This window comes from Fukomys damarensis, unplaced genomic scaffold (assembly GCF_012274545.1).
Source record: "Fukomys damarensis isolate Sample0158 unplaced genomic scaffold, DMR_v1.0_HiC HiC_scaffold_10, whole genome shotgun sequence".
NCBI classification, from domain to species: domain Eukaryota; kingdom Metazoa; phylum Chordata; class Mammalia; order Rodentia; family Bathyergidae; genus Fukomys; species Fukomys damarensis.
In genome coordinates this window covers 30013894-30040327 of record NW_022900922.1, presented here as the reverse complement: position 1 = coordinate 30040327, position 26434 = coordinate 30013894, and the positions used below count along the sequence as shown (strand labels likewise).

The window sequence follows — 26434 nt, the reverse complement described above, 5'->3', positions numbered from 1 at the left end:
GAAGGGAGGGCAGGGGAACGGGGGGAGAAATGAGAACCAAGACCTGTCATGTAAAGGTACAAGATCCCAATAATGAATGTAACTGTGCTGTATACCTAAAATGTACCAATAAGCTCAATGAGGAAAAAAATAAAAACAAATTTACAGAGGTACTGATACCTAGGGTTCACAACCCAAGCGTCTCTGATCCCTTCAGAAGTGCACCTCAACCTGACGGAGCTGTTTCCAACTACTGCCACCTTCCGAAGGATCTCAGTTCCCCCATCGCCCCTCCTCTTCCTGCATCCCCAGACCTCCTCCTGTAAATGATGGCTTCCGTGGGGTCCCCACCCGAAGTCCCCCCGGGGGGTTCCCGGTCTCAAAGAGCAGTCCACGTTTCCACTGTAATTCCTCACCTCTCATCACCGTGACCTCTCTCCCGCCTGGACCTCCCTTTAGCGTTCCACACTGAAACTACTCCAGGGCGCCACTGACGTCTCCACTGTCCAGACTAATATTTCTGTCCCTCTCTATCCAGCCACCCTTCCGAGTAAACTCTCTCCTTCTGGTTTCTGGACACCCCCAACTCCTGCCCCCAACCCCACCTTCCTTTCTCCCCGGAAGGCTCCCTGCTCCTCCCAGCCTCTCCTTTTCCAGGCCCATCCTCATTCTCGGGGGCCACAGAGCCTGAATAATCTGCTTCCGACAAAACAAACATCAGCTAACTTGCTTAGGTCTTCAAACACTCAGGGTGGTGAGGTTTTGCTGTGTCCTTGAAGACTTCATGGCAGTCTCTTGAACCTCACTGTGCCCTGTGGTGGCCTCCTTCCTGCTCCCCAGAACAACAGTCCAGCCCTGAAGCCTTCACTTTCTCTACGGAGAGTGCTTGCAACTCGCTCAGCACTGTGGCTAAACCTACGCACCCACTGTGCCTTCTGGTGTCTATTTCATTCTTTTCTAAACCTTTGTGTCTGCATCGTTTTCTGTGTCTCCCAAGACTAACAATAGCAGTGCGTCTCGATGGGATCCCTAGAACTGAAATGTATGTGGTTGCCTGAAAGGCACAGAGGACACCACGTTATGTAACAACCTCTTGCTAGCAATCCAGTCCCAGCCCTCTCTCCATCTCTGCAAACCAGCTTCCAGGAAGTGAGGAGAGGACCGGCCCACTTGGGGAGATTGACATGGGAGAGATAAATCTTCTTCCGGTAGACCCAGCTGCCTGGCCACTGTGTTTAGAGAGCTGAGGTGACCGTGTCCACAGAAACACAAAGCAAAGCTGGACCAGGTGCATGTTTAAAAATGGACTCCCTTTTTGATTAGGTTAAACTTTTACAATTTTCTTCGTACTTGGGTTTAGAGGACAAAATGCGAGGGACAGGTACCTCATAAACTCCTCACTGTCTGTCTAGATCTTTCCTCCACGCTCCAGGTTCAAACGCCCAGCTGCCTGTTGGAGAGTCAGCCGGATGCTTGGTGGGCTTCCCTGGTCCTCCATCTCCACACTGCTGTCTGCGAGGAGCCTTCTGCACCCCACTGCCACTTTCCTTCCCTTCTGTGCCACCACCCAGGCTAATCTGTCCACCACCAGACACATCCAGTGGTGGGGATTGAATCCAGGGCCTTCTCCAGCCCTTTCTATTTTTTATTTTGAGAGAGTGTCTTGCTAAGTTCCTAACTTGTGCAGGGTTGCCTTGAACTTGAAACCCTCCTGCTTCAGCTTCCAAAATGCTCAGATTACAGGCATTGCCACTACACCCAACTCTGCATGTCTTAAAAAGACTCCTAGTGGTAGGGGTAAGGGATCCAGAAATTCCTTGGCAGCAGATACAGCCAATAAAGAGCCCTGTGATTATACACTTTATCCTACTCTGTGCCCTTTCCTAGCATTCCCAAGAAGCCTGGCCTGATCTGTCTTCTGGTTGGCAGCAAACATTTCATTTTCTCTTCTCACCTGGAAGGTATCCTGACTGTTCCAAGTAGTACTGTTTAGATGCCGGCAAAGATGACAATTCAGAATCAGATTTGAGAGAAACAGCAGTAGGCACACTCTTGTTTTCCCTGGCCGGGGGGTTGGCACCTAGGAGTCCCGACTCTGGAAGCCTGGAAAGTCGACACAAGACAGTTATGAAAATGGACCTTTCCCACCCCCTTGAGTCCTTTCAACCGTCACTGCGACTCCCTGAAGTGGTTTCCCTTAGAGTCCCCTTGTGACAGGAAGGGTAATGACACCCTCCCCACACACATCAGCAGTAAGGAGAGGCTTTTCTGCTGCCAGACCAGGATGTGGCTGAAGCTCCTTGCGCCAGTTTTGGGGGTTGAACCCAGGGCCTTTGTGCTGAGCTCCTTCCCCAGCCCTTATTTATTTGTTTGTTTATCTCTTTATTTAGACAGAGTCTCACTAAGTGACTAAGTGGCCTGGGCTGGACTCAAGCTTGTGACCCTCCTGCCTGGGCCTCCCAGAGCTCTGGGTATCACCTTAGCAGCAAAGTGCTGCTGTATAGTATATTCTTATCTTCTCTGAAATTGCCCCCTGCAGCCATTTCTGTGTAGGAACAGATGACTTTGAAGGAGATGTTAGAACGTGGCCTCTGTTCTATTTCCTGACTGCCATGTGGTGAAGGGGTCTCCTCTGTCACATGTTCCTACCTCATGTTTTGGGCCCGTGCCAGGCGACCATGGACTGAAACTGTGAGCCAAATAAACCTTTCTTCCTTATACATCGATTGCCTCTGTTATTTTGTCACAGTGGTGGAAAATCTGACTACCACAAGGATTTTTCTTAAATTTGGGCATTTTAAGGAAGAGCAGTTGTGGAACATATAAGGTCTGTGTTTATTTATGTTTAACAAAATAAGGTTGATGCGTAGTCAAAATATGAATTTAAAATCTTACCGACACAGAGAATCTTTTACCTCTTTTCTTTGAAAACACCAATGCTTGGCTTCTTGGAATGGGAGGCTCCGAAGTCACTGTCCTCAAACTCCTCCCAGCTGTCTCCAGATCTGAAGACAGCCTGGCCCCAGCGCCTCCTCGCAGTTTTATGGCCCAGTGTGCCCATTGGCTTCTGGGGGAAGAATCGACCACTATGATCTTTAATTCCTTTTTGGACGCCTTTCACACACAAGCGACCCCATCAGACCCGGAGTCCCCATCCTCTGAGGAGCCTTCTGCAGACAGCTGTGTGCTGTCCTGTGTCATTTCCTCTCAGGATGCACTGACAAAGGCATCCTTAGGTGACTGTCGTGGTACGAATGTCACACAGAGCTCTGACACAGCCCCACACAGCACAGCCTACAACACGCACCCAGGCTGTGTGTCAGACCCACTGCTCCACTTAAAAACACTGTGGAATTACTGTTGGGATCCTTAAGATTTAGGGTCAGTACTCTCAACTACTCTTTATTTTTTGGCATGGTGACAGAGATTGAACCCAGGGCCTTCACACTGAGCTATAGCCTTATAAACATTTGAAATTTTGAGACAGGGTCTCAGAAGTCACTAAGTTGCCCGGGCAAGGCTTGAACTTGATCCTCCTGCCTCAGCCTCCCACAGTGCTGGGATTACAGGTTCACCCCACCAAGACTGGCTCTTGTCCTTTTCATTTCTTTGAATTCCTTTGCATGGAAGTAACTGTTACAGGAAATCTGCAGCCTGCAGCATTTAAGCTTTTATTCTGCAAGTTATACTCTTTCACACACTATTAGAATGTTGTGTGGTCTCCTGTGGAGCTGCTCCCAGAGGGAGCAGGGCCTTTACCTCTTCAAAGACAGTTCTGGAAATACCTAGAGACAGAATCCGAACCGCACTGCCCAGCTACTTCCCGCAACGCGTCGCTGTTGGTTACTTACAGCCGGCCCATGTCTGCTGAGGCTTGGGAACAGCGTCTGGGGTGGTTTCTGCTGGCTCTGTTGCTTGGGGGGCGGTGGGCCGCCCACACTCTGCACCAGCTGGATGGACTGCAGAGGCTGGTGGCCATGACTGGGCTGGGCTGGGCCCACAATCTGGTCCATGACATCTGGCAGAGTCTTAGGCTCTAGTTCAGCAGAAGACGGCTTCGATTCCAGGGACTGCAGCTGCTTATTGAAAGTCTGCTTGGACTCCAGATGATGTGAGGAGGGGCCTAACACCTGGCCTACTTGGAAGTACGGGTGTTTCAGTGCCTATAATAGTGCAAACACGTTACTTTAACATTTATCTACTCTTAAATGGTGTGCACCCTTCCTTTGGGATACGTTGCCCACCATTAACAGAGTAAGAACGTTTCTGTTTATTTGGTTCATTGGTTTGTTTTGGATTTTTGTTTTGTTTGGTTTTTTTGTTCCGGGGATAGAACTCAGGACCTTGTGCTTATGAGGCAGGCGCAGTGCCACTGAGCTGAATCTCCAGCCCAGGTTGGTTTGTTGTTTGAGACAGGGTTTCACTTGTAGTTCCGTCTGGCCTTGAACTCACTATGTGGCCCAGGCTGGTCTCAAACTTGGTGCAATCCTTCTGCCTCAGCCTCCCAAGTGCTAGGATTACATGCATGCACTACCAAGCACCGCTTGATATTTCTTTTTTCTTCCTTTTTTTTGGAAGGGGGGTGCTTGTTACAGAACTCAGGGCCACTTACACACGGCCATAATGTACCACTGAGCTACCCTATCAGGCCTCCAACTTTAATTCTTAAATAATCCAGCCTTCTGAGTGTCCTGTTCTAATTTTTTCTATTACTTTAATAGTCATGTTCTTCTCATCTTGAAGTCAAATATCTGTGTAGCTTTCTTTCAGTCGTTAATGACTTAGTGTCATTCATATATAGAAATGTGAAAATAAAAATGTAAATATGTTTGCGCCTCAGCCTCCCGTGGGGTTAAATAACCCGTGTTTAGCCCTCTGTGACATATTTGGGAATTCTGCGGAGAAGAACCGGAATTCCCTTGGCCCCGCTTGTGATGCGGCGTTCTGCACCCCGGGGTTGCTTTGTCAGTCCCTGCGCACAGATCAACAGATCGTCTCCACAGCGGTCCCCCACCCTGCTCTCTCCCGCTTCAAACTGTCTGACTTCCTTCCCATTTGTTCTTCCAGATGGCCTTAGAGGACATTTTCTTACGTTAAATTTTTGAAAAAGAGCAAGGTAAGTGTTTGGTATGGTTCACATAGAATTTATATTTAAATGATAAGAATACAATAAAATTTATCATTTTAAAAATGTAAGCCTTTTGCAAATAAGGACTAGGAAGGAACACGGGGCGGGCGCCACGGTGCTGCCCTCTAGTGGAAGATTTGCCGCTGTGTCCAGCAAATGAAAACCCCACCTCGGCCAAGGAGAGCACAGAAGTCACTATACGCGCGATAGCAGAGATTCCTTTTTGCTGCCCAGAACGAGCGTCATCCTAGCTGGTTTGTCCCGTCCCAAATTACTAGAGTTGGATTCCATTCTGGCTCCACCCTGTAAGTTTCCTCATGGGAAGAACAAGATAGAAGAAAATACAGCTGCTGTAACTGCATTTCTCCCAAGGATTGTACGTGTCTAGAAATTGCTTCCTTACATACGCTGCAGGTCTTCATTTTCTTGGTAAAACCTTGGTTGACAAAAGATTTGTCTTTCTAAGGGAAAACACCCTGCTATCATAAAACCTCAACATTTTAAAAAGGTATAACAGGGAGCTTTGTCGCACCTGGCTTGCTGTTGGTCGTTTCTTTGGATCCCAGTTCAACATTTCGGCCATCAGATGAATGGCTTCATTACTGGCGTTGGGAACAAGAGTTTTTAAATTGATGGGAACACACTGGGGAAATCGGAAGTTCATGGAGGACGCGAGCTGGTACCCTTCGGGCCAGTCACTCTGTTTAAGGAATACAACAAGTACAGGCAGGGGCGAGCGAAAATCAGATTGTTTTTAGTAATCAACTTTAAAACAGCAATAATATAAAAATAATTCAAGTGTGACAATTTTAATGCTAATTTATATAAGTAAAATAGCAGATACTCTGTATGATTCAGTCCTATAAAAAAACCACATGGAAAAAGAACACTGAGCTGAGAGTTAGGAAAAAACAAGAAAGCACTTTCATAATTAAAACTCTAGTGGTGAAGATGGAGTGCTTGGTGACTCTGAACTAAAATGCTGCTTACAGACAGGCTGTGTCCCCACCAAAATCTTCATGATACGTTATGTATCAAGTCTAGTGTTAAAAACTCCACATACCTGGGGAATGCTAATTATAGTAAGGCTTTAATGTCTACATTTCTAGGCCTGATGACAAAGCACACATGGACTTAATTAGGGTGTAGTTATACTTAGTAAACACTTCTTAAGGACATCTTAGAAATTAGGGTCTACAAAAATGTGGTATTAATTGAAAAGTACTGTACTCAGAGTTTAAGAAACCAGATATCTGTGGCAGAGAAAACGAAATCCAAACAGGCAAGGAATATGAGGAAAAGGTCCAGGACCCAGGGCTGAGTAGGCCGATGACAGAGAGCGTTCACAGAGTGGGCAGAGAAACATTTGAACAAGGCTGACTATGTAGTTATCAGCCGGTCACTGACCAGAAGTCCTGCTCTAAATAGATACAATTTTTATTGAACTTCTTCTTTTTTTTTTTTCTTTTTGCGGTACCAGAGATGGAACTCAGGACCTTGCTCTTGCGAGGCAGGCATAGCATCACTGAACTAAATCCCAGACCCTTCCTTGAAGTTCTTAAGGAAAGGCAAGTACTGTTGTCTTACAGTCTGGTGCGATTCTGGCTTCTTATGATTCTTATCTCATCCCAATAAAAAAAAAAAGTATAAGAAAACCATTAGAGTATGGAACTATTTAAAAAATTAGATATGTTGGCAAAATGTCTAAATAATCAAAATATATAAAATTACAAGTAAAGTAGCAAGTTAGAAATAATCAAAAGTCATCATGATTTAGGGACAAGAGTACTTACTTTCTTGGGCGTCCCTAAAACTTGGCAGATTTTAAAGATTTCATCAACCTCACTTGTCCCCGGGAAAAGCGGTCTTAATGTGTACAGTTCCGCCATTATGCTCCCCACGGCCCACACGTCAATGGGAGAACTGTATACTGAAGATCTTAGTAAAACTTCAGGAGCACGGTACCTATACGCACAGCAAACAAGACCAAAGGAAAAAAGGGCTGCTTTGAGTGGAACTTCACACTTGGGTGAATTCATGGCTGACCATGCTGTCAGGAGGCGTGACCCGGAAGGGTGCATCCTTGTCTCCAGCCCTACCTTCCCGTCTGCTTCCTGGTTGCCCTGGGACGAGCAGCTCTCCCTGCCCTGCCCTTCTACTGTGCTGTTTCTGCCTTGGACTCAGCCAGCCATGGACTGAAACCGTGAGCCAAGTTAAGCTTCTCTTTCTTCAAGTTGTGGGTGTGGAGTATTTTGTTCCAGCAACAAGAGAGTGACTAAGAAAATCTCCTTCCAGAGAATCTTCCTGCAAGCAGAGATTTTCTGAAGCTAAGGCCACATTAAAAATAATAAGCTATTATATTATTTGAGCTCTTATCGCTTCATTTGTTTAGGAGGATAAATGTCAGTGTCTTCCTGTATTCAACCTTTGCTTTCAATATCTGCAGTGTTCGATAAGCTTCAGAGACTTTGAATTTTTGGTCCTCCCATTTATTAAAAATTCTGAATTAGGATTTCCAAGAGATCTGGAACAAAATGAAACCAAAATTTAATGGACTTGTTTACAAGGAAGCAAGATGCCCCTCAGAGCACCTAAACTGGTTTACAAAGCAATTCTGCAAGGGCAATGACAGATGGCAAAAAGAGTTCACATACAGCCATGCTGAGGTTCTGGGGTTATTTCTTGTAATTAACATGGGTTTCATCACAAAAGTTTGATAGTTTAGCTACTCTACTTCTGGATGTGTGTATGGGATTTGTAGATCCAGACAACTACAGTTTGTAATTTGATTGGATGCAATTCCAAAATAGACACTCGTCCTAACTAAGTCTGCTTCTGCCTTTGTGGCATCTTAATTTAGCAGGGACACTTTTCCTGACTCTGTGCTTACAGGGAATTTGTATCTGTACTCCCACTGCAAAGCCATATTTTTATCTTTGGTGTTGAAGCTAACTGAGGTACAGTAGCACTCACAGTGATGTCGGATGTTTCATCTCTCACAGAATGAACAACCCAAAGTTTTACCCTGATTCAAAGACATTTAAGTCATTATTAGAAATGAGAACTGATTTTTTTCTTTGAGGCAAGGAAGATACTTGTTTAAAGCTGGCATCATGTAGCTGTGAAATTCTTTCTCCTGGGAAGCAGCTTGTACTTTCACAGCCATTTACTGCCTTCTGTAACTTGCATAACAAAACTTGAAATCAAAGATGAGTGAAATTAACTTAGAAGAGTCTCTGGCCTCAAGGAGAGGCAGAAAGAACCTTCTGAAATAATGTGAAATTCACCTGAAGCCATGCTTGCCTATGACCATCCCTGCGGTCTTCCTAAGACAGTAACTAACTTTTCAAGTGGGTTCTGGTTGTCACTAGGTCATGACCGTGACCCTTGTGATAGGTGACAATTACCAACACATGTTATGTGTAGGTTATCGGCATTTCTCTTAAGAAACAGAAAAATGCCATTTTTTCCCAGTAAATATGCACCTTTATTTTTTGGAGTTCACTGTCAATAAAAGATTGCATTGCAAAATCATTTCTTCAGAAAGCATACCAAATGTATTCCTTCAAGCTGTTGTAACAAAGTGCCGGACCTGGATGGCTTAATGTTCTGTCAACAGTTTGGGAAGCCGGAAATCTGAGCTCGCGAGGTGCTGGTGTGGCTGTGATCCCTGGGGGTTCTCGGAGAAATCTGCTCCAGGCCGTTCTAGCTTCTGGTGTTGCCAGGTGATTCTGGGCACTGCTGGGCTTGGGGACCTGGCACTCCCACCCCCGCTTCGGCCAACACAGAGGTGTCTGCCGGCTGTGCTTACACAGCCATCTGCTGGGCTACCTCGGCATCTCCCTTCTAGAGCACATCAGGACCTCCACATGCCAGTGTGGCCTCAGCTAAACTTGGTCACACCTGCAGAGACCCCATTTACCCCTTAAGGTCACATTCACAGGTATCAGTATATCTTTCAGAGGATGTAACTCATCCTGTAATGGCGAACAGTGAGATAGTTATAGATTTATATTGTGTAATAATCACTAGAACATATTCAGACTACATCAGATACACCCTCCAGGTACACTGCCGAGTGTTTACGTCTGACCCCTCTGTGCACCCCAGACCCTACCAGTGAACAGCTCAAAGGCCACCGTGGCTGCCAAACCTTTCTCCAGCTGACAACCAGATGGAGGGCCATTCCTGTCAAACACATCTTGTTGCACTACCTTATGGACGGAAAAAAGTTGCAGGAAATCATGGGCCACACAACTTGGCTCAAGGTCTGTGCTAAGACCAGGGAGGAAGCAGCCTGGTGTATCTCAGTCAGACTTGACAGTGGTGTTGGGTGACACTGGAGTGCAGTCCCCGCACCTGGGCTCATCTCGTGCTCTTGGGGATCTCACCCAACCCGGAGATTTCTGACACTGACAACTCTGAAGTTGGTGTCTCCAGTGTAGTCCTTTCTCCAGGCATCTTCTCAGTGAGACACTGCACTAAAGCAGCAGGAATCAGCCAGGGGACTGGCAGAGTGCTGGCCCAGCTTCGCGAGGCCCCAGGTGTGAACCCCAGCACCTCAAATGAAGTGTATAAATAGACAGAGCAGTCAAATAGCAGCAGTCCCTCTCCCTCCCCATCTCCCAACTCCATCCCACTGCTCCACACTGTTTTCTCCATAATAATGTGTCCTCATGTGATACATGTGTATTATGTTTATTCTTATTTTTTTTGGAAAAGACAGGAAAATGCACCTACTGTAACAGCTGCAGGCGCACAGGGCACACACTCACGGAGCAAGCATCAGGTCAAGGAATGCGTGTTATTCTCCCAGAGGCCCTGCACACAGTTACTTCTGCCTACCCTCTGTACAGTCACTGTCTTGCCTTGGCCTGGCATTGGTCAGCTTTGTGGTTTTGCACTTGACATAGCGGAATCATACTTTGCCTGTTTGGCTTCTCGATCACAGCGTTCCCACTGGGGGGGCTCAGACACAGGCTCTGTGCGGCTGAGACCGCCGTTCCCATGGCTGGGTGGACAGGACTGGCTGCCGGTGACGGGCACCTGGGCCGTTTGCAGCTGGGACTGTCACCCAGCTTTCGGGGACACGTATCTGCCTTTCCGTGGTGACTTGTGCTATGCTTAGCTGTTTGTGTATCGGCTGTCACATAATCAGCACGAGGCAGATTTTTCTTTTCTCTTTTGTTCACGGCTGGGTTCCCAATGCCTAAAATAATGTTTGGCACATCTAGGCATTAGATGTTATTTGTTGAATTAGCAAATGAAATCCTTTTCTTGCTCTTATTTCATTGATCGGAATAGTTATGAACCAATTCTTCCCTCTTTGTAAGGAATGCTAAATTCGCTTCTATATTTTGTTTTAAATACCCAACATGGAACCTCCGGAAATGTAGGTGACAATTAATCACAGGAAGCTTCGACAGGCGCTTATGTGCTGGAGAATCATCTGAATTTACTCACCACCTGGTAGATACATAATCAGTATATGGGGGCTGTGATCTCAATTCTCTTGCAAGTCCAAAATCTGCAATTTTCACCAGTTCTGGACCCATGCAAAGCAAGTTTTCTGGTTTCATGTCCCTGTGAAAAAAGCCTTGGACAGACAGAAGGGAAAACATCATTAATCATCATAATTTAACCCTGTCTTATCTGATGTACAGACAAAGCAAAACCGAGCCTCTCTGTTGTAATTAGAAGTGTGATGTTAGGAAAGCAAACCGTATTTATTGTTATCTAAGAAGTGATGGGATATGAGGAGCTTGCTCTCAAAACGATTTGGCAAGGAAGTTCGGAGTATGTAAGAGAACTGCCCATTCAACAGTTTTTTTTATGTGTGACCTCAGTAGGCTCTGGCACAGGACCATATTGCCAAGTTAGGGTGTCCCCACTAATGAGCCATTGCTGTCCCACTGTGTAGCAGTCAGGGAGGCTGAGGGCCAGGGAAAGTAGTCTGTGATTGTTAACTTGAGTTGTGTCAACTTGATCGGCAGCCACCGAGGTATACACACTCCTAGGTGTGTCTGGGTGGGTGGTGGATGTGTGTCCTTTGGTCCTACCCTTGGTCCCTCGCCCTTTCTGGCACTGTTCCCCTGCTCTGCCCCTCGGCCACCATGAGTTAAGCAGCTGTGCTCCGCCGTGCCTGTCCACCATGCTGTTTCTGCCTCAGAGCCATGTGACCCCGTTTGGGTTCCCTAAAGCTGTGAGCTAAATTAGACCTCTCTTCCTTCCCTTGTAGGTGCTGGGTAGTGTGTCCCAGGAATGGGGAGGCGGACTTAGCCATAGCCTAACTGATGTGTGGAAAGTGCGTCCTAATCAGGCCTAACTCCGCGTAGCTATTCTCACTAGGATTCCATCACAGTGCAGTATAATGCAAGATACCTTGAGTATAATCATTTACTTGAAAAGAATGCTGGACAAAAATGGAAATTGACATATTATAACCAGTTTCCTCATTTAGCATTATTTTAACAGCCTTCCTGGTAGCTAAGTCTTTGAAAAGCCCCATAGTTATAATGATTAGATTCCCTATCCAATATAGAAACCAAATGGTTAGTAACATGGGCTAGTAGGCAGCCCAGAAGAAAATGAAGCAGAAAACCCAGGAGAAAGAGAAAGAGAAAAGCTCTTCTTGCAAACCAAAGGGCATCTCTTCCTATGGGTGGTCTCAAGCATATCGGGGCACACAGGTGACGTGGATTCTGAGGTTTCACCAGTGATAGGAACTATAGAGAGAGTGAGGGTGTAGGATGGACTGATGATGATGACTGAGATTACAAACCGATGATCAAACTGCTAAAAAGTTCTGTGATGGAGGAAGACAATCATAGATTATAGATATCCTACTATATAATAGAATTATACAATTGTTGATTAAAAAGCCAATTTAAGTAGACACTACAAACTTGTAGTTACTTAATATAAAAACTTTTAACAGTTGATATACAGTTCATTTGCATGATCTTGACACTATTCTACAGAGGCAGGGACCCGAGACTTAAAAGAAACCTACCATGTTTATGGATAAATGCCAGCCCTTGCAATATTTGACACATAATGTTTCTGATGACTGACTCCGGGAACAGTTTGTTTCTGGAGGAAATGAAGCAACAGTCATGAAATTCTGTTACCCAACCAGCACAAAGAAGATAGATATCTTCCCATAACATAAAGATAAGATATTCCACTGGCCTTGGCATCTCTCTTGGTTTCATTGTGTTGACTAAAGCTATAATTTGTAGATTTTTAGAGTTAAAGGTTATACATTTTTATCATCATCATCATCATCATGGTTTTTTTGAGACAGGCTCTCACTAAGTAATTCAAGCTGGCTTTGAACTCATGGCGATCCTCTTGCCTCAGCCTTCCAAGTGCTGGGATTACAGGCATGTGCCACGGTGCCCAGATTAAAGATCATCAATTTAAAATGTGAAAATAGAATTTTTTGTTTTGATGTTGCTCAAAGATTCAAATCCAACACAGAAAGTACTACACAAAATTCAGTAGCTAAATTCTAAACTGGCCCAAGAGGAGCAAAGTGAACTGGAAAGTTGAATTGCTGGCAGATCAGTTGAGTGGGAAAGCTGTGTGGTGTAGCTTGGAGAGTTTTATGAGATGTGGGCTTCCGTTTTGCTGCACAGTGGGAGGTCCACAGGGATACAGGAAAAACCACAAAGAAGCACCATTTACATTCTTAACATTATTTTCTAGTGCCCTCATCTTAAAAACGCAAATGAAATAGGTAGGTAAATTTTAAACTTATTTTTAAATTTTTATTTAAACTGATTTTAAACTATGCACTGTTTTATTTTAACTGATGCATAAATACCTAGAAATTGTACATGTGAATGGGTACCACGTGATGCTTTGGTACATGTATACACTACGTGATGTTCGAGTCAGCTAAACATAGATATCTCCTCAAATATGCATCATTTGCATAGGGTGAAAATGTGCAAAGTCCTAACCGACTGAAACCTGTAGCTCACGGTCGTTCTCTACACTCACCAGTGATGAGGCAATGTGTGAGGACCGCTTACTCTGGCTTAAGTACTCACCGATCCACCATTCCTCTCTTCGGCCTCATTTGATTAATTTTCAACAATCTATTATATTTAAACCTAATAGGTACTAAATAGCATTTCAACATGCAACTGGTACACATAATACATTTCTTCTTTTCATACCACGTTTTGAACACTTGTTATATCATTTGTTGTACATTTATAGCAGAGTGTGATTTAGGCCTTTTAAGAGCTCAGCAGGCACACATGGCAGTGGTCAGTGTCTTGGGCCAGGCAGTTTCATGTGGTGCTTGCGTGATGCCTCTAGTGAATCCTGGTGAGGGCTAAGCAAGGCCGCAAAATATTAATCTCCACCAGGTGGCCCATTAACGTGATTGATAACTCATTCTTTGAATTTTAGAGATTCTGGCCACAGACTTAAAAATTAAGATGAGAGTTTCTTTGGGGTTGCCAACACATTAAGTTTTACCACTTACTTCTGCGTTCTAATGAGGGATTTTATTAGATCCTGTCCTGAAAGCTGCTTCATTCTTTTTTTCATTGTTTCATTAACCTTTCACAAGGTGATTCAGAGGACCAGGAAGGTAATTCCCTCAGTTTTGCCTAAGGCCAACTTTATTACCTTAAACTATAGGTAGACTTTATTTTATTTTAAGAAGTAAAATGGTGCATGTGTCTATATGAAATGTTTATGTTGGCCTATAAGGAATTATAAGAGAAAAGCCATGGCTGTGTCATACCTGGTTTATCAGTGTTAAATGCTACCATTTAACAAAAATAACAGAACTAATTAAATCTACCTTCTCAGTGATAAAGCTATATATCAAGTATGATAAAGTGAAAAGATCTAAGGAACTCATGGAAGAAATATTAGGGGAAAGATAGTTTTCTAAACTAAAGACATACCTGTGTTTCATTAACTGATAGAGATTTTCTTTCATATACTCAAATATAAAATAAAGATGGTTATTTTCTCTGATGACTTCTTTCAGTTTAATCACGTTGACATGATTAAGTTTCTTCAGAGACTGCAAAAACAGCAAAGCATTAAAATTCTTAAAACAAATTTATAGACATTGGCAAAATCTCATCAATGCTAGGTTTGAAAATAACCTTAAGTAATTTTCCATTTTTAGCGTAATGACATTTTAATATCTATATATTTTAAGTCCTCTTAGAACACCTATTTAAAACAAGTAGTAAATGCTTTAAGTAATGAATATAAAATACAAACATAAACCCAGTCAACAACAGATACCTAACATTTTAATCTGTCACTTTTTTCTCACTGTCTGTTAAATTGGTCTAATTTTTTTCTATCTTAACTATGTGAAATTCCATGCAAATATCTCCAAAAATTGGGGTTCCAGTCACACAGCACAAAGTATAAGGAAATGGGACATAGTAATTTAAAAAGTGGTTTTTCCTTTGACAAGATGAATTTAAAATGCTATTTTAATGTGAGGGAGAAATTAAGATGTGAAGGCACATTTATTTTCAGTTCTTCACTAACACCAGAGCAAGAAGAAATACGAAATGGGGAGAATTAAAAAGAAAAGATAAACACAATTATCTCTGGAATGCTTCCCACAGAGAGGAGAGTAAGGTGCCTCGCTACTGTCCTCAAGCTGAGTAGTCAGGGCCTCGATTCTTTTCCTCTCTTAGGCTTTACCTTAACTTCTCTTAAATTCATACATTCATCCCAGGAATAGAACTTTCTCTTCATCCTGAAATAAGGAAACATTTAGTGTATGAGATTGAAGACTCCAGATACAACTTATAGCCTTTGTTATACTTTACCATTTTCTTTATTATGGGTTAGAGTTCGGGTCTAACCTTGATTCCTTCGGGCAAGCTGTGGTTCTTCTCTTTCTTGTGTCGGGAAAGGAAATCCTCTAGACTGCTCAAAAGCCTTTTTTTCTTTTTTTGGTACCGAGGATCGAACTCGGGTCCTTGCACTTCCGAGCTAGGGGGCGGCATCGCTGAGCTAAATTCCCGGCCCCAAAGCTTTTCCTATTAAGTAGCCAAGTGTCACTTAGTGTGGAGAGAACTTGTGGTAACCGCGTCCCTTGGAGATTTCATCCCCGTGCGAACCTCCTGTGTCACCTAGGATGCACGGTACACTGTCACGCGTGCGGTCCATCCCTGACCAGGCTGGACAGACTCCCCCCTGGGTTCCCACGCTCAGAGTCACAGCCCTCTCTGTCACCTGCTGTCTCTGCACTGCGCCGGCACAGGGCCTCTTCTCCATTTCCCTCCTCCACACTGCTCTCCGCAGAGCTGTCTCGCTTACAGCCTGCCCTCCCAGCCCCCAGGACCTCACTTCCGGTTCTTCTGACCTGCACAAGTTTTCAGAATGAAAAGTGCCTTCCTTCACCTGGACAATCCACTTGGCTCCCAGGGGACCTGTTTACTGCCCTCGGTGAAGACCACGGCAGGCAGCTCTGCTTCATGGGCTTCACACAACGTGTTCAACGTGGAAAGTTTGGGGGGTTTTCTGAGACAGGTCTGCTATGTAGTTCGGTCTACTCTCAGACTTGCGACAATCCCCCTGCCTCAGCCTCCTGAGTGCTGGGATTACAGGCCTGCGCCACCACACCCGGCTTTCAACACGGAGTTCATTTTTAATTTTTTGGGAAAAGTATGGATGGATTCAAAGTGTTACACAATGTGTTATAACGAGACTATTTATGCCCCAAGTTGGGAATGCGGAAATTTTTATACCACCAGGCAGCAGGCGCGAGTCCTGACTGGGTATCACGAGGTGTGAGTTGTCCCGGTAACAAACCGGGACAAACTGAAAATGGGAAGTGAGGATTCACACCACTCGCGCGCAGGTTTACTCCTACAGCCGTCCCGCGTGACCCTGTAGGTGACATCAGGCTGGGATGACCCTGTCTTGTCCAGCGCCTTGAGGAGCAGAGGCTGCGAGGAACATTTCTGTCCTTATTCTCTGCCCCATCACAGGCGCCCAAAAACACCTCCTTCCTTCCTGCCTCCAGCATCCTCTTCTTCAGCTCTTGGCGCCCCCTGCCGTCGCCTGCGTGGCCTTGCGGGGCCTCGCGGGGCCTCGCGTCCCCTCCTCAGCACCTCCCTCCCAGCCCTGCTCTGCTGCGGGGTCTCCTTATCTCTTCTGCTGGAACAGCGCTCACCACGGTTATGTCATCCATAATGCAAGGACTCCACGGCAGATGATGTTGCTTGGATACCAAAGGGCCACTTTCCGGGCCCCTGACAACAGAGGCGGAAGGGTGCAGACTCCTCGGGCTCCTTTGGAAGTAATGGAGAGCACATGGCCGGATGCTAGCCAGTAACAGCTAGGGGGAGCCCTTGGAGCCTCAGAGAAAGAAATACCACTTCCTGGAAAAGGTTGAGAGGAGTCTTCTGGTGCCATTCTCCCCTCTTCCCACCTGGGAGATGGTTGAAATGGCTGGAGCAGAAGGAGCCATGATACACCCATGAGTCAACACACTTAAGGACAATAAAATACTGACCACTCAGTATGAAGAAGATAGAAAAAGTCTGTATTCCTTGGGTACACTTTTGAGCCCCCTGAAAGAGCTTTGGAATAATACAACTCCAAGTCTCTTGATATGTCAGAAAAATATTCATACTGAAGTCATCAATTCTGCTCCCTGCTGTTAATTCACATCTTTGTGACTCGCACAAGATGCATTCCTAACTGGTAAAGCTGCATTTCAGTCCTTGGTCTTCACCTGTCTTCCAGCTGAGCACATCTCCTTTTTCAGACCATTCCCCGGGGTTCAGGTGTCTCCTATCCCTCTGGTTCCCCTTATTTCTCCAGTGCTTCCCTGCAGTCTTGTTTGTAAGAGCCAATCTAGGGCCTATTCTTTACACACAGGGTTTCTCAGTGACCTGCAAGGGGCCTGCTTTACTTCTCCCCACAAAGAGATATTTGGGGATCAGACTCAAATATCAGCATAAAGTTAATTTATGTTTCATAAACACCTTATGACCATAGAATGAAGGTAATTTTATACAACATTTTTAGAAAGCCTGTGGTTTGTTTTGGTGTTTTGGATTTGATTTTTTGAGACAGTTTCACTTGTAGCTCAGGCTGGCCTTGAACTTACTGTGTAGTCCAGACTGGTCCCAAACTCACAGTGATTCTCCTGCTCAGCCTCCCAAGTGCTAGGATTACAGGCGTGCATCACCACTCCCAGACCTAGAGTGCTTGAGTTTTCAGTACAGCCTCATGAAAAGCTACACACAAAGTCAGGTGTGGTATTTTCCACTTATGGGGCCATCTCAGAGCTCAAAAACTTTCAGACTTGGGAGCATTTTAGATTTTAGATATTTGAAACAAGAATCCTCAACCATCTGAACCATCATGCTGGACCTCTGTTTTGTGCTTTAAATGCAAATATGTGCTTGTTTCACAACAATTTCAAGTCGTCGTCATGGCCAAAATGGAACTCAGGTTAAGCCTGTGACCTCCATCCCTGTTGTGAGTGATGCCACCGCCGCCAGGAGTGGACATGCAGACTCCTTCACCCGGCTTCACCCTCTGTCTCTGTCCTCAGCCACACTCCAGGCGCTTGTCCTGTACAGTGCTTCTCACTCAGCAGCAGCCAAGTCCGCACTGTCTCTCCCCAGGTCTGAATCCAGGGCCTTTGCACTGAGCTGTGTCCTAGGCCCTTTTTAACTTTAGACACGGTCTCAGGGGTTTGCTAAATTGCCCAAACTGGGCTAAACATGGAATCCTCCTGCTTCCTCTTTTTTAATGATGATTGCTTTCATCCTTGAGGGCTCACTGTCTCCAGTGCATTTTTATTTTGAGACAGGGCTGAGGAAATACTCAATGCAAAGGCCCTGGGCTCAGTCCTCAGCATCCCCTAAAAAAGGTTGAATCTGACACAGAAGGCCACATGAGGTCACCAATATTGCCATTGGAGTGGACCCTCCAGCCCCAGATGACTGATGACTGCCACTGTCTTAAGGCCACCCCTGAGAGTCCCCAGGCCAGAGCTGCTAGATTCCTGACTCACAGACGCTGTGAGTGAATACATGTCTGAGGTTATTTTAAATTTCTAAAGCTTTTTAGGGTATCTTGTAGCAATAGATAAACACAATCGGTTAGGAAGAAATAATTCACTGTAAGAAAGTAAATAGCAAGAAAATACTATGTGCCATTAGAACTCAATTGGACATTATAAACATAACCTGATTTCAAGAGCTTGATTTCTTTATTTGCTATACTGGGCATTGAATGTTGGCCTTCCTGCTAAGCTATGACCCCAGCCATTTTTACTTTTTGTTTTGAGACAGTGTCTCACTAAGTCATTAGGTAGCCCAGGCTGGGCTCAGACTTGGTACCCTCTTGCCTCAGTGTGCCAGTGTGCTGGGGTTAGAGGTGTGCACCACCACGCCTGGTTTAGAGGCTTATTATTTGAAGGAAATTGTAAGCTCCACTCTGTCCTCAACTTGAAATCTGAACAACAGCCATTACTTACAGTCTCAGTCCAAATTTATTAGGTATGCGGAAGCACTCTTAAAATTTCTGGTTGATTAAAGTCCTCGGACTCCTTTCTTGGTAATTTCCTTCTTTCCATTAGTCAAATAGCACGGATTACGAACTAGACCCCTCTGTGTGCAGATATATTCTCACACAGGAGAAGGACACGCCTCGGGGACACAAAGACGACAGCCGCGCGCGAACACGCACCTCTTGATGGCCACCAGCTCCCCGGACTCGTTACTCTTGCCCATGAGTACGCTGCCGTAGGTGCCGTCCCCCAGCTGCCGCATGGTCGTGTAGCGGTTCATGGTGGAAAAGTAACGCCGCAGGAGTTGCCGACTGCAGCACCTTCCTTGCAGAGTCTAAATGGAAACACGTCCCCCTTTCACGCGCTCTGGCCCTCTGTGTGGTTGCTACACCGGTGACGGCCCGTCATCAAGTGCAGGCTCTTCCTCCAGCCGTGCAGGCTCATGACTCTCAGCAGCAAGGAGTCTGGCAAAGAAACCCCGCTTCCATCCTTAGGAACACGCTGGAGAAAGAAAACAAAAATAACGTGAGTCTTCATGAAGGAGTTTCTGCACAACATCTCCTGGCAACCGAGAGCACAGACAAAAGTGAGAAAGAGGGCAAATACACGTGTCAGCCACTCATCTGTGCTACGCGGATGGAAGTTCACATAGGATATACTAGGAATATTAATGCACTGATTACTTCATTTACATTGTGATAAGCTACTTATGATTGTTCAATGTGGGTTTAATGATTTGGATGATTTCTTTTCAGGGGGCTATAACCTATATTATTGCCAATAAGACCTTCGGGAAAATCTGACATTTAAACTATTTGGCTTCCTTAGCTCAGCTTCCTGGTATATGCCTGTAATCTGAGCAGTCTGGGAGACTGAGGCAGGAAGACTGCAAGTTTGAGCCCATACTGGGCAACTTAGTGAGACTTTGTCTCAAAATTTAGACAATGCTTTATTTATTTTTGTTTGTTTAATTGATTTTGATACAGGGTCTGGCTATGTAATCCAGGCTGGCCTTGAACTCACTGTGTATCCCACCCAGGCTGGCCTCCAACTTGCAGTGATCCTCCTGCCTTAGCCTCCTTCATGCTGGGATCATAGTACCACCATGACCAACAAAAAACATTTTTAAATTGGAGATGTAGCTCAGTGTGAAGGTTCTGGATTCAGTCACCAATAACACACACACACAAACACACACACACACACACACACACACGCACACGCATGCACCCGCACACACAATATCCATTCCTTGAATCAGCTTTTGCATCACAGTTAACTGAGAATACTAAATTTAAAATTATACTCTTTGTAAGAAAAATTCCTAGTACTGTGTAACTATCCCAATTAGATATGGTAAACAAGATAAAATTGTTTTATATGGAGACATTATAAAACTTCACATTATATTTAAATAATTTGCTACTTAATTTTACATTAAACCAAAAAAGAATAAATACTAATTAGGAATTAGTGTCATACTTGGTACAAAGAAATGAGAAATATAAAACCATTCCCATATATACACATATATCTATGTCTGTTGGAGCATATATGAGACATAATTATAAATTTGAAAAGCTGCATCTCACCAAATCACTGAGTCTGGATTAGGAAAACAAAGCCTGGGGTTGGAATCTTGGTGTAACTTCCAACTCCCTGCATCAGGGGCAAAGCTTTCAATGGACAGCACCTCAATTCCCATAACCATAAAATGCAGGTCGCCCAGCCCTGAGTCCCGGGAGACTGAATAACCGCCTCCTACACACTCTGATCGCGCCTCTCTCATCCACAGCCCTTTTGCAATTATTACATCAAAGAAGACACCAACGGACACAGAAACATACTTTCTTATACTAGAACGGAGAGCAAAAACACCAATTAAAATGAAGTGAAACATTAGTGAAATTGCTATTCTCTTACCAATTCTCCACTATCATCACTACCCTTGGCCCCAGCGACACAGGCACGAGTGGGACTAAGGCTCGGGGGCCAGGTAAGTGAGAGAGGTCTTTGTCACGGTGGCGGGCTCTCTCAGCGCCCCCCGGGTCCCATGCCTGGCTGGGGGCACTGGGGTCAACCTGGCCACGGATGGGCCACCCCAGGAAGTCATTAACACAGGGACCAAAAGGGAAACCTCAGCAGAAATCCCTGGTGATTTCTCTGTTCAATAAAACCCCAGGACACTTTTAGGAAGGAAGCCTGATAGTAGGTGATCGTGTAGCCTTCCAGGTATTCTGAATCCAAGTCACAGAAACAGAGCTCTACACTCATTAAACTCAAAACTCTTTAGCTGGCAAATGCTTTCCTCTAAATTCTTGCATTTTTCATTGAACCTGATTTTATTGTGCTTTTTTTTTTTTCTTTTTTTGGTACCGAGGATCAAACTCTGTTCCTTGTGCTTGTGAGCTAAGTCCCCGGCCCTTAATGTGCTTTTAAACAAAGAAGGAAATAAATGTGGGAGAGTGGATTGTGTTATTTGGCCCACCCGGTAGCAGGGTGCTCTCATGCTCCACCCCCTGCTTGCCCGTGTGACTTGCTCTGGCCAATGAAATAAGAGCAGAGGCGACACAGGGCCACCCCCCCATCCCAGCTAAGGGTCCGGAAGGGATATTCTAGGATCTGCTCTGGCTGTTCCTTCAGCCAGGAGTGTGGATTATCCCAGAGCAGGGTGCCCTTCAGCCTGGGTCCGGGGATAAAGAGAAAGTGGAGAAAGGAACGGCATCGCCACCAACTGCAGCTGAAAGGTGATGGGAATGAGAAATAAAGCTTTGTGCTTGCATCATTCATTATCAAAGCAGTAGACTAGTAAGTACATAAAGATCACAGTTTCCCTTTCCCCCTTTACCTATAAAGGGTCATATAATTAATATATATGCTGCCACGCCAATGGTCATAGCCACTTTCCTTCACACCATTACCCTATCACTATCTTATCATCCGTCAGAGCCACTATCCAATCACATAACTGATACTTCCTTATGATAAGATGATGACACACAGACAAGAGTTGAGAATACAGCAATTGTATACTACTTTAAATATGATCGCAAGTATCCATTATCCTTTAAACAAGTATAAGCAAAACACTTCAGACTCCTGTTAGTTCTAATTTTTCGTAACCACATTACACAGCACATGATAATTTCCCAGAATATTCTCACGTAAGCCTGTCAGCAGTTCTGCAATGCAGAGAGGCAGTTAAAGCATCCAAAAATGCTAAGTGGCTTGTCCAAAGTCACAGTGGTGGCCGATACAAGAGCTAAGTCAAGGTCAGTTTTGTCAAGCTTCTCCCGTTAACCACATGCTGTGTGTCTGAACCAGACTCATGAATTGAAATCCTAATTCCAGATGGCATTGGGGGAGGAGGGCTCTAGAAAGGGATCAAGTCCTGAGTCCTCCTGGATGGGGTTAATGCCCTCACCAGAGAGGCCCAGGTACCCCTTACAACATGTGACAAGCGAGAAGAGGGATATCCTTCCGGGAACCAAGAGGTCAAAGTCCACTGGCACCAGATCTGGACATCCCAGCCTCCAGGACTGAGGGATAGGGCAGCCCACACTGGCTGAGACAGTACGCCAGGGAGTCTGCATGACTTAGACTCGGACTCTCATTGGGCAGCAGAGGCAATTGGTATCGATCAAGGCCGAGATGGATAGAAACACGTGGCCCTGGAAAGGAGAGGACATACAGCATTTAAATAGCATTATGGCCAGTTATTCTAATGCAGACACAATCTTGAAAAAAAATTTGTATTACACTGACATTTCTGTATTTCTAGCCTGAATTTTGCACTTAATGGAAATTAATCAAATCTCACAAATGAAGATCATAACTGATCTGTTAAATGTGAGCTAACATCAGCACTAATAGCAGAACTTATGCTATATTGCTTGTTCTGTTAAGCACATTCTCTCGTAATATATAGTATTTTAACCTAATTTTTTAAAAAACCCTTTATTTGGAGATAATTTCAAGCTTATCGATAAGTTGTAAAAAAAAAACCAATGTAATGGACAGAGAATGTGTAAGCTAGATTTACACATTATGGGTGTTTGCTCCATTTTCTTCACCCTTTGAGCATGCTGTACACGTGCATACACACACACAGGGGTGAGCACACACATGCACAAACACACACACACACATGCTCTTTCTGAACCATTTAAGGTTAAGTCACACACAAGGCTCTTTACCCCTACCGAAGACAAACACAACTCGCGAATGAACTGCTCCTGCTCCTGTCTCTGTCTCTCGATTCAGTAGTGCCCTTTTCAGCGCTATCTCCCTCCAGCATCGAACCCAGTGTATGATCTGTTATTGCGTTTAGCTATCTCGTGCCTGTGGAGGTTGCAAGCACATGGCCAGCTAGAAATTTAAAGCAGCACCAATAAAGTAATACCAGTCTCAATGGGCTTGGTAATTATACTTGATCCTTTATTATGACTTGAATGATAGAATCTTATTTTTAAATATTATTTGAAAAGGAAATAAATACAGACGGTGAACTGCCTCAAGTCATAATAAAAATTATTCCCATTCCAGAGGGATCTGGAAAGTGAGTCAACACACGTCTCGCTGAGCAGTGCTCTCACCAGATTGACAGTTGATGGCTTCCTAACATCCTCCAGGTTGTATCCTGCTATGAGAATGGCCATTATTTAATTAAGTAGGAAAGAATTACAATACAGGCTGAATATCCCTTATTTGAAAGGCTTGGGACTAGAAGAACTTGGGATTTTTAAGATGTTTTTGATTTTTGGAATATTTGCATGTTCATAAAGAAATATCTTTGTGAAGGAACTTGCATCAAAACATGAAGTTCATTTATGTTTCACACCCCGTGTACCTGAAGATACTTTTACACTGTATTTTGATGCACCTGTGTTTTGACCACAACCTGTGACCTGTGGTCAGGTGTGGAATTTTCCACTTGTGTTAAGTCACCACTCAAACAGTTTCAGCTTTTGCTGCACTTTGGATTTCAGATTTTTTATTAGTGATGCTCAGAGTGTATTCATTAAGCAGCCAAACAGTAATACTGACAATCTAGTAAAGGCATTTATGCAAAACTCTTGTGCCAGATATGTCTTGGAGTCTAGAAACTTTCCCAGGTCTGGAAAGGCTGTACTGGAAAATTCACTATAGGACTAACTAACCAATTCCAAACAAGCACTGAAACACACATTTTGTTTCAACCAAGGATAATTGCAGGACAGGGTGTAATTACACTGCATTTAGGGAAGTGTGAACAAGGACCACAGTCACTTCCCAGCTTCTTTTGATGTGAGGAGTGGAGTGATGAACATTATAGGTTTGGCACTGATTTTTAAGGTCAGGTTTGTGGCTCCGTGAGACTTGGCCTGGTTTACCTAAATTTTAATTAAAATGAATTTTCCTACTGTGCTTGCAAACAAACACTTTAGCTGGGCATGGTGGTGCATGCCTGTAATCAAGAGGCTGAGGTGGGAGGACCACTGTGAGTTCGAGGCCAGCCTGGGCTACATAGTGAGTTCAAGGCCATCCCATGAGCTACATCAGTGAGATCCTGTCTCAACAACAACAAAAATCAAAGAAACACTTTAGAAAGACTTCTTTTGAGCCATATTGGTTATAAAATAAGATTTAAGGATGAGAAGGTGATTATTTCAGCTGTCTCTTCTATCCTTTGAGAATACAGGGACAGTGGCTTAATGTAAGAATGGATATGAAGGCAGTTTCTTTTTAATCAGTACTTGCAGGTGCCTTTTGCACATAAACCACCTTCATCAGAAGTGCAGCAAGGTCCTAAGGTGGTTACTAGTCAAAGAGCAGTACGTGTAACTTGAAAAATAGACTGCCTATGCTTCTCTCACTCACTCACAAAATACTTCTCTACAAGTTATAACTACTCACCTTTGATGACACATGGAAAACAAATTCTGCAAAATAGAGATGTATTAACATGTTTTCTTATGTATGCAAGCATATATGAAATATATACACATCAAAAATGTGATGTAACTGTGCTCAATTAATGTAACACAATTATTAGGAACTCAGAATTTCCGGCAATCAAACTGAAGCATTTATTGACTATCCTATGGGTTAAACAAATATTCTACACCAATTTAAAAGACATTTATTTACAGTGGCAGGTGTAGAATGTCACTAAATAAGTACCCCTATAACTTTCTTCTTATTCTAGTTTTCTTATTTTTATCTAAGTACACAGTTACTGCTTAAGTGCATAATTACTGTGAATTTGGGCTTTCTTATCAACGGCTTTGACCAGCTAATAAGGGATTTAGGTAGGATTACAGGAGTTTAGTCCAGAGGGCATGTAGAGGGTAGAACTTGTCAGCCAATGGGTGGTTTCAACTTGTTAGAAGATTCTAGGATGATGGTGGTCCAAAGCAAGTGTCAATGTTTGTAAAAGAGAACTGTAATTAATGTATTAAAAAGTGGTTGAAAAGCAAAACAGGCCAGGGCGTGGTGGCGCACACCTGTAATCCCAGCACTGGGGAGGTCGAGGCAGGAGGATAGCCCGGAGTTTGAGACCAGCCTGGGCTATATAGTGAGTTCCAGGTTAGTCCCAACTACATAGTGAGGCCATCTCAAACCCCCCCCCCAAAAAAGCAAACAGAACCGTGGGAAAATGAGGCAGGAGGATCACAAGTTCAAGCCCAGCCTGGGCAATTTAACAATCTAGCCAGACCTTATCTCAAAATAAAAAATAAAAGAAGGGTTTGCATGTGTAGCTCAGTGGAAAGACCTGGTTTCAATCCCCATAGTAAGGGGTTGGGGGCGGGGAAAGTAAGTTAAAAAAACACATCCACACACAAAATCCGCTGAGGGCCAACTTTGCCTAGGTGGCCGCCCTCGCCTTCGGGGACATCTCTCCCTCCTCCCCCATCACTACCCTAAGTTGCCAAAGTAATTCTGCTCCGCAACTCAGTGGGTTGCTTTTCTGATTAAAATGACTATAACTTTGTTTCTTCTTCGTCATGATTAGAAAGACTGTCTACTCATTTTAAAGGATTAAACACGATTACGTGCACTTCTTTCCTGTAGAATTGCTATTATAAGCAGCAAAACTAGTCTCCCTGCTCGCACAGCCCACACAGGACCTGTCCCTAAATCGCCGTACTGTACTCGCAGCACAGGAACCGCTTTTGTCTCTCGCGCTCTGATCCTCTGCGAACCAAGGCCTACATCTCACTCCAGGGGCAGGAGTCCCGCGGGTTTCCAGGAAGTGGGAGGTCCGGGGCCCTGCGTGACCCGCCGTTGAGATTGGGCGATTCCCGGCCCCCTGGGGCCACCCGGGCCAGGGTCCCACTTTTAAGTGCACGCCACTGGGGGTGCACTAACGAGGCCCGCATTTGAGCCAAGTTTCATCTCTCTCCTTTTTAATTTTGGAACAGTTCTGAACTCAGTTCCGCTTCCTCACCAACCCCAGTGCCGTGTCTCTCTCTCTCTCCCTCTCCCTCTCTCCCTCTCTCTCTCTCTCTCTCTCTCTCTCTCTCTCTCTCTCTGTCTCTCTCTGTCTCTCTCTCTCTCTCCCTCCCTCCCTCGCTCGCCGAGATCCCCCAATTCCCAAGGCTGCAGGGGCCGCGAAGGAGCAGGGAGAGGGCAATCCCGGGGCAGAGCTCCCGGCTCCTCTGAGGAGCCCCCACCGTCCTCCTGCCAGCCCCAACCCCTCCCGACCTCCCCGCTCCTCCCGGCCCGTCCCTCTCCTCTCCGTCCCCTACCGGCGTCCAGGTTCAGTCTCCCGGCGGACAACGGCCCTGGTAGGACGGGGCCCCCGGGGCACAGGC

General features: G+C 44.8%; 1 protein-coding gene across 8 annotated transcripts in view; it reads right to left on the bottom strand.

Moving 5' to 3' along the window:
• Mak (male germ cell associated kinase) overlaps positions 1–26434 on the bottom strand; it is a 45299-nt gene extending 18865 nt beyond the window's left edge. For 4 of the 8 annotated variants that reach the window (XM_010622851.3, XM_010622853.3, XM_010622847.2 and 1 more), the window contains exons 1-11: positions 26369–26434; positions 18818–19139; positions 14804–14858; positions 14038–14159; positions 12120–12199; positions 10571–10703; positions 6901–7072; positions 5640–5807; positions 3831–4142; positions 2895–3046; positions 1934–2082 (exon numbers count right to left, since the gene is read on the bottom strand). In XM_010622851.3, the coding sequence (XP_010621153.1) occupies positions 1934–2082; positions 2895–3046; positions 3831–4142; positions 5640–5807; positions 6901–7072; positions 10571–10703; positions 12120–12199; positions 14038–14159; positions 14804–14858; positions 18818–18918 (1444 nt within the window). In that variant the 5' untranslated portion in view covers positions 18919–19139; positions 26369–26434. Of the gene's footprint in view, positions 1–1933; positions 2083–2894; positions 3047–3830; positions 4143–5639; positions 5808–6900; positions 7073–10570; positions 10704–12119; positions 12200–14037; positions 14160–14803; positions 14859–18817; positions 19140–22062; positions 22225–24533; positions 24560–26368 lie in introns of those variants that run through there. The other 4 variants (XM_010622848.3, XM_010622850.2, XM_010622854.3 and 1 more) reach the window with 4 other exon arrangements.